This window comes from Brassica oleracea, chromosome C1, assembly GCF_000695525.1.
Source record: "Brassica oleracea var. oleracea cultivar TO1000 chromosome C1, BOL, whole genome shotgun sequence".
Taxonomy (NCBI): Eukaryota; Viridiplantae; Streptophyta; class Magnoliopsida; order Brassicales; family Brassicaceae; genus Brassica; species Brassica oleracea.
The window spans coordinates 41716659-41728175 of record NC_027748.1 but is presented as its reverse complement, the minus strand read 5'-3'; the positions used below and the strand labels follow the sequence as shown (position 1 = coordinate 41728175).

At 41.4% G+C, this 11517-nt stretch overlaps 2 protein-coding genes and 1 non-coding gene across 3 annotated transcripts; 2 read left to right on the top strand and 1 right to left on the bottom strand.

Moving 5' to 3' along the window:
- Nucleotides 1-7041: 7041 nt before the first annotated feature.
- Nucleotides 7042-7479, bottom strand: LOC106340729. Its single transcript, XM_013779580.1, has one exon. It carries the CDS (start codon nt 7477-7479, stop codon nt 7042-7044), a length of 438 nt encoding a protein of 145 aa, XP_013635034.1.
- Nucleotides 7480-9543: 2064 nt separating this feature from the next.
- On the top strand, nt 9544-11447 carry LOC106340719 (E3 ubiquitin-protein ligase RNF8-like). The gene is made up of 6 exons (XM_013779568.1): nt 9544-9633; nt 10374-10532; nt 10626-10687; nt 10789-10849; nt 10922-11171; nt 11278-11447. The coding sequence occupies exons 1-5, from the start codon at nt 9544-9546 to the stop codon at nt 11144-11146; spliced, it is 597 nt and encodes a 198-aa protein (XP_013635022.1). The 3' UTR covers nt 11147-11171; nt 11278-11447.
- On the top strand, nt 9815-9886 carry TRNAK-UUU. Its single transcript has one exon. It is a non-coding gene; the product is annotated as a tRNA-Lys (tRNA).
- Nucleotides 11448-11517: the final 70 nt, after the last annotated feature.

The following is an 11517-nucleotide window of genomic DNA, read 5'->3' as shown; positions in this document are numbered from 1 at the left end:
TTCCACTGTAAGTCGTCCGTGAGTAGATCAGCCACTCTTAGGTCTAGAGCTTCTTCGGTAATGGGTCCATACGGTTTTGCCTGTTCTGTTAGAGATATCCATGAATCCTTCCAAACTTTAGTTGTCTGCCCATTCCCAATAGCTTTGCCAATGTTGCCTTTGAGTAGATCTCGACCGTGTAAGATACTTCTCCACCCGTGAGAGCATACTGCTGGGGTTTGAATCTCTAGAAAGTGTTGTTTATGGCAATACTTTCCTAAGAGGATTCTTGCTAGGAGGCTCTCTGGTTTAGTTAGTATTTTCCAGGCTTGTTTAGCTAGGAGTGCTTGGTTGAAGAGTTGTATGTCTCTGAACCCTAAGCCTCCTACTGATTTTGGTTTTGAGAGTCTGTCCCATGAGATCCAGCACATTTTTCTCATGTCTTCTGAGTCGTCCCACCAGTATCTTGTTAGAATTGATTGGATTCATTTGCACACGCTTGCAGGGAGTTCGAAGCAGGACATGGAGAAGGTTGGGATAGCTGTGAGCACCGATTTGAGCATATTCAGTTTTCCTGCTTTAGATAAGAACCGTGTTGATCTTGTGGCCGCTCGTTGTCTGATTCTATCTACTATGGAAGTGAAGAGGTCTCTTCTCTTTCGACCGAAATGCTCTGGTAAACCTAGATATTTGCCTGAACCCCCTTCCTTAGAAATTTTTAGAATGTCTTTGACTAGGTCCTTTATTTCTGTTGGGGTCTTTGCAGAGAAAGTGATAGAAGATTTTCCATAGTTTATTTTCTGACCAGAAGCTTTTTCGTATTGTAGGAGGAGACTGCTGAGATTTTGGGAGTTTTCTTTGGTTGCTTGACAGAAGATCATGGTGTCATCAGCAAAAAGAAGATGGTTGACTCTCGGACTACCCCTTGCCACTTTAATACCGCGTAAGGTTCCATCTCTTTCAGGTTTTGCACAAAGACCAGATAGTACCTCACCGCATAGAATGAACAAGTAGGGTGAAAGAGGATCACCCTGTCTTATCCCTCTCTTACGTTTCACAGATCCTTGTGATGTTTCGTTTATCAGATATGAATATGAAACTGTAGTTATGCATTGCATAATCCATGCAGTCCATTTCTCATGAAATCCCATTCTGTGTAGTACTTGAGCTATGAATTTCCATTCCACTCTGTCGTAGGCCTTAGACATATCAGTACATCTCTTTTGTGCTTGGGACGTCTTTAAGTATTGTAGAACTTCATGGGTTATGAGTACATTATCTGATATAGCCCTTCCTGAGGTGAATGCTGATTGGTTTTCTGAGATTACTATTTGTAGCACTAGTTTGAGTCTGATGGAAAACATTTTTGAAATGATCTTGAAGAAGACATTGCATAATGCTATTGGCCTATAGTCTGCCATTGTCTTAGCGCCTGTGATTTTTGGAATCAACCTAACATGCGTTTCGTTTTGCGAGGTTCTGAGGACTCCCGTAGAGAAGAAGCACTGGATTTCCTAAGTAACTGCTGGTCCCACGACTTCCCAGTTTGCTTGAAAGAAACTTGCTGAAAAGCCGTCAGGGCCGGGGGCTTTGTCAGGGTGGATTGCGAAGGTAGCTTCCTTGATCTCAATTGATGTAGGTTCTCTGATTAGTAGATCATTCATTTGTCGAGTTATGCATGGTTTGAGGGCTTCATCTACTATCTGAACACAATCGAGGCCTGAGGATGTGAAAAGCTTGTTGTAAAAGTTGCAGATTACCGCTGTAGTTTGTTCTTCCTCGAAGCACGGTAAGCCATTTTCATCTTCCATAACAGACAGTCTGTTTCTAGCTTGTCTCCCTTTTGTAGATGCATGGAAATAGCTAGTGTTTGCATCACCCAGAGTTAACCACAACTGTCTGCTTCTCTGACGCCAAAATTCTTCTTCTCTTTTGTAGTTATGAAGGATTTGGTTGTTGAGTTTGTAGATCATTTCTTCGTTTGGGGTATTGGAAGACATGGCTTCATCCAGTAGGATTTTCAGAGTCTCCAACGCTCTTCTGCTATCCTCATAGAAGGTTTTACTCCATTTACATATTACTCTTCTGCACATGGCCAGTTTACCTTCTACGTGGAGGTGAGGAGCACTGTCTCAAGTCTCTTTGATAATTTTCCTAACTTCTGGATTATCTTTCAAGCTTCTGTCGAATCTAAAGATCTTGTTGCCTTTTCTTCTTTTGGTATCCAGGAAGGACATTAGAGGCATGTGATCTGAGGCTTCGAATCTCATGTATTGACTTCGACATGAAGGAAACAAGTCAGACCATTCACTATTGCACATTCCTCTGTCTAATCTGCATTGTACCAAGTCAGTATTTCTTTTTCCTCTCCATGACAGGAAGTTGCTAAAATGCTTGAGATCAAAAAGGTCGTTCTGAGCTAAGAAGGTTTTAAATGCGCCGAAGGTTCCTTCGGGTCTTACTATGCCTCCATTCTTCTCGCTATTGTCGACGATTTCATTAAAATCCCCAGTTAGAAACCATGCTTCTCCAAGTGAAGGATGAAGGGTTGTTAGCTCGTTCCAGACTGCATATCGTTTTGTGTGATCCGGTTCACCATACACAAAGGTGGTCTGGAAGGTATTCCCTTTGTATGATATTGTCGTATTTGTGTAGTTTTGGGTAGCTGAGAGTACCACTAAGTTTATGTCTTTCTTCCAGGTGAGGAAGAAACCTCCACCTCCGGGGCTGTGAGGGGGAACTTCGTGATACTTCTCCAGAATCATCTAGTTGAGGGTCTTAGAGATCATATCCATGCCGTTCTTAATCTCCGTAAGAAAGGTTACATCAGGAGAGTTCCTTTTGTGAATCTCCTTCAGTCTCTGGACTATTGCGGGATTCCCCAACCCGCAGCAGTTCCAGCTCAGAACCGTTAAGGAGCCTGGAGTGGAGAAGCCCGAAAATCCGACTTCTTCCTGTTCATAGCCGGGATGAGTTGGATCGGAGGGTTCATGGAGTTCTGCGTCGGCTCTGGATCAGACGATGGTATGTTTGATATTTTACGTCCCTTGGAGGATGTACCGCTGCGGGTTCCTCTTGCTTGAGACGATGAGTTTTGAATTTGAGCTATAAGCCTTTTTCTTGAACTTGCTCCTCTTAGAATGTTAGGATTGTTTCTCGCTTTGCTAGGGCCTTGACATCTTTTCGGCTTCCTTTTGATCTTGTTTTGAAATTCCAATAGGGTTTCTTCATTGAGTTGTGCTTCTGGAACTTCTTGTACTTCTTCATCTATATCATTTGGGTCAGCCTCTGGGCTAATGATGATTGATTTGAGTTTTGCAGGAGCTTCTGGAGCTCTCTTGGGGGTAGTTTCAGCGTTCCTGTGGTATTGATCGAGCATGCCCTCTTCTTCCTCTCTAGCTTGAGGATTGTTTCTATCACTTGTTTCATGGAGAGGGCGATCGTTCAACGTCATATTTTGGTATGGTGGTGGGGTATTAAGGTTGCTGATGAAGCCTCTTGTTTGTGGAGTGTTGGACTGGCATCTTGTTTCCGCTGCTATGATTGCCGCTGCAATCTCTTCCATTTGTCCCATCGCGTCACCATGTAGAACTCTTTGTCTCTTAGCTGCTGCTTCGACATGGTCTGGACAGCTGAGATATTGCCTTGTGGCTTGTTGTAAGTCTTCCATCACCTCGTCCATAGTTGGGATTTGTCCATTACTTGTCTCTGTAGGTATGTTGGCAGTAGTATTATGCTCTGTATTAGCGAGATTTTGATGCTCTGTGTCTGTGTTGCGACCTTCCTCCAGCAATGGGCCTTGTTTAGGTCTCCATTGAACTTGGTTTCTTTGTGAAAAGAGGTCTCTGCTTCGGTAGGTAGAGTTAGTGCTAGCCTGCCTGTGCTGGGTGTACTGTGGAGATGAGTACTTCTGAATTTGTTCATGTGTATTGTTGTGTCTCCAGGTCATCTTTCCCGATTCCCCATCCCTTGTTGGGGCTATCAGTGGAGGTACACGAGTTTGTTTAGTGCTGATTCTATCTCCAAAAGGGTTCCCGTGCATATCGCGACGTTCCTTGAAGGAGAAGTGGTTGGAGGTTTGGTTTGTTAGGGGAAGTCCTTCATGGAGCGCATGTTGTGTCTTTTCTTTACCATTATCCACCTGCTGGTTTGCCTGAGAGAACTGTGTGGAACTTGAGTTTTCTGGACGTCTTTCAGGGCAGTTCTTTGCTCCGTGAAGCAGTGAGTAGCAGATAGAGCAGTGTAGTTCCAGTCTTTCATATTCTAGGGTAATGAGTGATTCTTCTCCAGAGTCAAATTCCACAATGGATTCCTTCACAAGGGGTTTCAACCCATCGATGAATACTCTTACTCTTGTTGTTGTTCGTGTCAGCTCATGGTTATCCAGTGTTCCCAAGTCTTGACTAACTCTAACTACCATGTCCTCATGCCAGAAGTGTAGGGGGAGTCCTTTGATTCTGATCCAGAATGGTATCAGGGAAGGGAAGGTGTTGGAGATGATTGGCTCCCATCTCTGAATGATTACGATCCAATATGCGAAGTGGTATGGCCTATTGTCGAGTACTCTTCTCAGGTCATCTTCTCTTTCGAAGCAGAATTGGAAGCAGTTATTCCCTAAGTCTGAGCCTTATGCTCTTCCAATTAGATTCCACTTGCGAGGGAGGGATGGAATAAGAGCCCACATCTTCTGTTCCTGAGGGTTGGTAAGTCTCCCAATCAGTGTTAATGCATTGTCTTTTATCAGCGCGGAGTTATCAAGCCGTGGGGCCTTGATTCTTTTGATGTTGTTGTTGTGACCTTCTACAACTTGTTGTTTTCCTTTTTCAGCTTCAGAAAACCGAGGAGCCATGGTTAGATTGAAATTACCAATGGCCAGAGCTAGTTGCACGTTACTAGAGGAGTTACAGTCGACTCCGAGCACTCGTATAGCTATCAGAGTTCCTTGCAAAGCTTGGAGACGTGGCCGGGATGGTTTTGGTACAGATCTGAGCAGCGTTTGAACTTGAGAGGGTTGAGGATTCTTCAAGAGTACTTCACGAAGCGGGAGAATTGGTCTCAAAGCAATCTATGTTGAGATCTAGGTGCCAGCTTTGGTTTGCAATGAGGGAAGAAGTTCTTGGAGGATGCTACATTCAGTAAAGGAATAGGGCTTCCGAGATGAGGATGTGTAGTAACTAGTGTTTTCTTTCCGTTGAAGGAAAGAAATTTAGTGGTCACTTTCACTCTAAGGACTGCTGGGTATTTGGAAGACACTTTTCTCGAAAATTGTGGCTGGGAGAGTTTTCTCATTGAACCCTATGTTTTACAAAAAAAAAAAAAAAAAAAAAAAAAAAAATTCAAGGAAAGGAATTTTTTTTTTTAAAAAAAAAAAAAAAAAAAAAAAAAAAAACAATTCGAAGGAAGGAATCTTATGTTCTTAAAAAATAAACAAAAAGGAATCACGTGCGAACCGGCTAAATCACATTCTCATTTTTTTTTCTCCGGTTAAGCCTTTCCTTGTTTAATTCTCAACCCGACCGAACCGATGGGATGATTAACTCGTAGATAGAGAGATCCTCCTCAAGGCAGGACCAAAACCTATCGCTGTCTTTTTTTTTACATTTCTGACTGTTTTTCCCGCTACCTTTTGCGGGTAACGGTTGACAGCTTTTCGAAACAATCGTACAAATCGTTTCAAACCGTTCTGAACCTCTTAAAATCAAAAGCTTGTTCTAGCTAGCGTTTGCGGTCGCGAGAGAATAATTTTTTTTTCTATTTTTTCAAAAACCATATAAATACAAAAAAAAAAAATATTCAATAAAAAAATTAAATTGGAATTATAAAAATGCTAAAGTATATCTATTATATTTTAGCTAATATTATAAAATTTTTAAAATAAAAAGATTTTCTATAATTTTTTAAAATTTAAAACTATGAATTTCTAAATATGATTTTCATATTTATTTTCATATTATGATTTTTTATATTTTTATAATTATATAAAATGTAAATATTGTTAATTTATTATTTAACTGTTGTTGTATTTGGTAGTTAATCAGTCATAAGTATCTCAAACACATCAATTTCTAACCGCAGTACCAGTCATACAAATCTTTTAAAACCGCTAGAAACTGCAACCACCTACATCCGCAAACTCCCGCAACCGCTGCGTTTGAACCAAATTGGAGCTTGCTGACTGAAGCTCCAGAAGAGACATCATGGGTCTCAGAGTGGTTCAGGCGCGCGTGATTTACCGGAGAAGCTCTCCGGGACAATGAATACACAACCGCTAAAATCGAAAGTAGAGGTTGTTAGACCAAGCATGAAGAGTGTAGCTACTTTTAATCAAGCTACCAGGAAGAAATCACAGCAGGTAGTTATGATTCACTTACCTTTCTTCTGCGCAATACTGTTTCTTAGCTTGTTATCTTTTGTTGGTTCAGTCTAGTGCTTCGGTTGATAGCTTTTTGTAATCATTGGGTCTCGAGAAATATTCGACCGCTTTTCAAGTGGAGGAAGTATGTAATGTTTACTTGTAGGTTGATATTGGTGTCATCTTGTTCACGGTACATTTTCTCATTTCTTTTGATGATTCTCAGGTTGATATGGATGCTCTACACGATCAGGCTATGCTTATACCAATGGTAAGCTCACATGTTATTGTAGGACCACTGTGCTTTGGATGAAAATCATTCTCTAAGTTTTAGTGATAGGAACTGCATTCTTTTTTTTTTTTTTTTTTTTACGAGGCCCAACCCATAAGGGGGTCCATTACATAATTGAGTTTCTAAGGATGGCTTTTGCCAGCGCATCAGCCTCCTCGTTGTTTTCACGATGAACATGAAAGAAATCGACTGAAACAAAAACATAAGAGAGATTGTGGATGTCTTTGATGATTCCCAGCAGTTCTTTCCTCTGTGTCTTGTTGGTGATTGCTCCGATGAGCGTTAAGTTGTCGGAGCCAATCCAGAGATTTGAGATCCCCTGATTTGCAGCCGTATAGAGTCCCTCCCTGACTGCTAATGCCTCTGCTACCAGTGGCGAGTTGACAAAATTATGTACCATGGCGTCTCTCCTTACATCCTAGCCCAAAGGTCCCTTCAGGATCCACGCTAATCCTGCCCTAGACCGAGCCGCATCCCATGAGGCGTCTGTCATACAGATCGAGACCCGATGATTAGGTTGTGGAAGGCCTCTTGATTTGTTGTTCTGCATCGTTGTAAGGGTACTCTGCACTTTAATATCTGAAAATTGTGCTTCGTTCCATTCTCTTGCTAAAGCAATACCCCTGGTTGCGATGTCTTCAGGTTGTGCGCATTCCCCTTCGAAGATGAAAGAGTTTCGATCTTTCCATATTGACCAACACACCCATGGGAGTATGGCGTTTGGTACTCCAGATGGTGGTAGACACACCACTGAGCGGAATCGGACCATAACTGATTTGAGGTTCTCGGTGGCAGCTATGTGAACTGCTTCTTTAAGGGGAATTTTACTCCATACTTTCTTCGCAAAGGGGCACATGAAAAAGGTATGAATAGCAGATTCATCACTCTTGCACCTTGGGCATTTAACGTCAACATTAATGCCCCTCCGTTGTAGGTTTTCCCCCAAGGGTAAGGCCTCTTGCACCATAGACCATAAGAACATTCTCATCTTGGGGGGAACATGAAGTGGACCAAATATCTTTTATCCAGTCGAACTCAACAATTGGTCGGCTCACATTACAACGTTGAGAGGAGTTTATCATAGAGTTGTAGCCTGATCGTGTCGAGTAGCTCCCCGATGGGAGAGGTTGCCAGATGAATCTATCTTCTGCCCCACTTCGACTGGGTTTGATGCATTGGATTCTTTCAGCAAACTCATGTAGGAATCTTTTAATTCTCTGCGCATTCCACTTGAGATCATCTGTAAGCAAATCAGACACTCTTAAGTCTACTGCTTCCTCCTGAATAGGTCCAAAGGGCTTAATGTGTTCATCAAGGGATATCCAGGAGTCTTTCCACACCCTTGTCGACGTGCCATTCCCAATTGCCTTTCCTAAGTTCTCCCGGAGCAAGTTTCTGCCATGTATAATCCCCCTCCACCCGTGTGAACACACTGAAGGTAACTCCACCTCTAGAAAGCTTTGATTGTGGCAATATTTTCCTTTAAGGATCCTTGCTAGTAGACAATCTGGAACTGTAATTACTCTCCACGCAATCTTAGCTAGTAGAGCCTGGTTAAATAGCTGAATATCCCTCAACCCAAGGCCTCCCTCTGCTTTTGACTTCGTTAGTTTGTTCCACGCGACCCAACTCATCTTCCTTTTGTTGTCTGGTCCATCCCACCAAAAACGAGTAAGGGCCGTTTGTATTCTTTTACACATACTAACCGGAAGTTCAAAACATGACATCGTGTAGGTTGGTATAGCAGTAAGAACGGATTTCAGCATTGTCAGCTTTCCTGCCTTGGAGAGGCACCGGGTAGACCAGCTAGCAGCTCGTTGGCGTATTCTATCAACGATGGCACTGAATAAATCTCGTTTTCTTCGACCAAAATGTTCAGGAACTCCAAGGTACTTCCCTTCTCCTCCCTCCTTTATAATCCCCAGGATGGTTTTGGCTTCTTCCTTTACTGCTGAGGGGGTTCTTTTGGAGAAAGTAACCGCTGATTTAGCCTTACTTATTTGTTGCCTTGATGCAGCTTCATACTTAGCTAGGATTTTGACCAGAGACTGACAAAAAGTTGGCATTGCATGGCAGAAAAACATTGTGTCATCTGCAAACAAAAGGTGATTCACTCTTGGACACCCTCTCGCCACTCTAATGCCCTGTAGAGATCCATCTTTTGCTGCATTTTTTGCATAACCCTGATAAAACTTCTTCACATAGGATGAAAATATATAGGGACAAGGGGTCTCCCTGTCTGATTCCTCTGCTAGGTTTGACTAGGAACTGCATTCAAACTCTTTGTTCAACATCTTTATGCTCTTTTTCCTCACAAGCTGTGTTTTTTTTAGGGTCCGAGGAAGAAGATACTTCTTGGGTTGGGATCCAAACGCTAATAGTTTAGTGTCTTTTACATAGGTGGCTTCAAGCTCAGCTGAGTTGTCTCCGGAAGTTGTTACATTGAAAGTTATTGTCTAAATGATTCCGGATTTGGCTGTCTTTTTCTCGCATTTTTTTTACCGTATCTACCCATTTCAAGAGCTTAGAATTCTGGGGTTAGACATCTGTAATCTTTAACATAGTGGGATAACAATCACTGCCTGTTTGCACCATTTTTAATGTGAGAAAAGCTTTTGAAGTTTAAAACGCAATGCAAAGCTTTTGAAGACTCAAAAAAGTTAAACTACTTTAGTGTTTCAAAGTGACCAAAGGGTACTAGGCCGTCTTCTTTCTGGTTAGCCATGTCAAGTAATTTGCCTTCTCTTGTCTGAATCTTCTCCATTCCCGTAGTGCTGCAAGGACAACGTGTCCTGCAACAGGAAGGAAAAAAGGCTGTCCAAGAAAGTATGAACACATGAGTAACAACTAACAAGAAGATGCTTATGGTAGTGGTAACAGTAGTAGAGACCATGAAACTAACCAAGTACACAGCAAAAAAATGTTGGTAAGAGAAGTAGATGACGGACATGATGGATGGAAGAAGGCATTCTCGGATAGGGACGTTGCTTCTCTTGATGAACAGCTTCATGTTAGAGTTTCCCAACAATAAGGTCTAGAACAGAGAGTATTGAGTATAGGTTTGAGTGTAAGTGTAACCACATCTTTGTTATTCTTGTTCTTCCATCAACTCTTTGCTCTACTATTAAGCTGATTTTATGATTCTGTGGAAACCAGCTACTTATTAAAACAATCGGAATATATTTTCAATAGCCGACTTAGCTCAGTGGTAGAGCGCGTGACTTTTAATCACGTGGCCGTGGGTTCGATCCCCACAGTCGGCGATTCTCATTTTTTATTTTCCTGCCTGCTCCTGAAGTTATTCACAGATGCGCTCAAACACTCTCAAAAAGTCAAAACTTATTAAAAGCTTGTAAAGGAAGAGTCGCACAATGACCAGTACGGTTGCATGCAAAGTACAAGTCCTTTGTTTATTTTTAGACTCGAACAATACAAAAAGCGACGTGAATGAGATTTCATTTCCAAAGATCATTTATAACAAAACCCTTTGGCTAATAATCCTTTTAAAACACTTTAGTTTCTCTCTACCACTGCATTCTTCAACTTCCACTCTCCAACCTCCTGCTTCTTCGTTGAGATCAGAAGGTACAAGCTTTCACTCTTCGTTAGTTCTTGCGGGTTTCTTTACCGCCTTGAACCTCTACATTTAAACGTTTCTTGAATTTTCTTTCCGGAGTTTTCTGAATCCAGACAAAAGTCTTACATAAATGAGAAAAAACTTTTGATTTTGATGTTGTTGATGGTTTAAAGTTGAGAGAAGGGTACACTAACTCAGTAGTAGTGGGTGTAGTTACTAGAAGTTTAAGGAGGCAACAGCAGGCGAACATAGTTGGTCAGATACCAACCGAACACGAGCAAGATCAAAATGATGATGATGTTGTTGAATCAACTGCTTCTGCTTTTGACCGAGTCTGCTCTCTTCTTCTTCTTTTATATGTTCCCCTTTGCCTTTTACAACACACTGTGTTTGTGTACAAGCTTACTGTTTCATTCTTGTGGCAGGCTAAAAGACACAAATCTAGAGGCTCACAGCGAGGACCCTTAGTAGTTGATTTAGATTCAGGGTTAATTATCATCAGTGTTTTTTGGTATCTTGCATAGTTACAAGCCTACAAGGATTCTAATGGTAAACATTTTGTATAAGTGCTGCAGGTGGTACTACTAGAGCAAGCAAAAAAGGCACACAGCATCAATCAGAACAAGCTAATGTTGAGCTTAATGATTCGGTAAGAAGCGTTATGGTTTTTCTTTTGTTTTGCTCTTGGACTTAGGCTCACATATTTGTCTGACTTGTTTAGAGGAAGTCTAATAAGGCTGTGGTGGCGGCTCCAGTAGAGGAACCAAAGTTTAACTGCCCAATTTGTATGTGTCCATTTAACGAGGAGATGTCAACAAAGTGTGGTCATATTTTCTGCAAAAGTTGCATAAAGGAAGCCATCTCTGTTCAAGCTAAATGCCCTACGTGTAGGAAGGATGTGACTGCTGAAGACCTCATCCGAGTCTTCCTTCCAACCACCGAATGAATAATGAATACAGAAACAATCTCCAGTAAGTCAGATTCTCTATATATATATTACTGCTTGTTGTCCATCTTCATTTGAAACAAGTATCCTTCATTGTTTTGGTCATTGTTTCTTTTCCCCTTTCTTTGCAGGTTAAAATTGTCTTATCCACTCTATCCTTGAGAAGATTGGCTAGTAAAAGTGAAGACATGTTTTTGTTCATGAGTTGTTTGTTTGTAATGTGAGTAACTCAAAACATTTAAAATCACTGAAGACTTGTTTTTTTGATGAATATCATCATCAGAGTATCTTGATAAGCTATATGAAGGTGTTTAGCTCTTTCTCTTTCTCTGGTCTTGTATATTATAAGTGACAGTTTTTTAAATTAAAAA

What these genes read in the sequence shown, in the direction of transcription:
- LOC106340719 (XM_013779568.1), top strand. Translation starts at nt 9,544, where the DNA reads ATGTTGGTAAGAGAAGTAGATGACGGACATGATGGATGGAAGAAGGCA. An exon ending in CTCTTGATGAACAGCTTCAT is followed by an intron (nt 9,634 to 10,373) that starts GTTAGAGTTTCC and finishes GATGGTTTAAAG; the next exon opens with TTGAGAGAAGGGTACACTAA. An exon ending in GTAGTTGATTTAGATTCAGG is followed by an intron (nt 10,688 to 10,788) that starts GTTAATTATCAT and finishes TGGTACTACTAG; the next exon opens with AGCAAGCAAAAAAGGCACAC.
- LOC106340729 (XM_013779580.1), bottom strand. Translation starts at nt 7,479, where the DNA reads ATGTGCCCCTTTGCGAAGAAAGTATGGAGTAAAATTCCCCTTAAAGAA.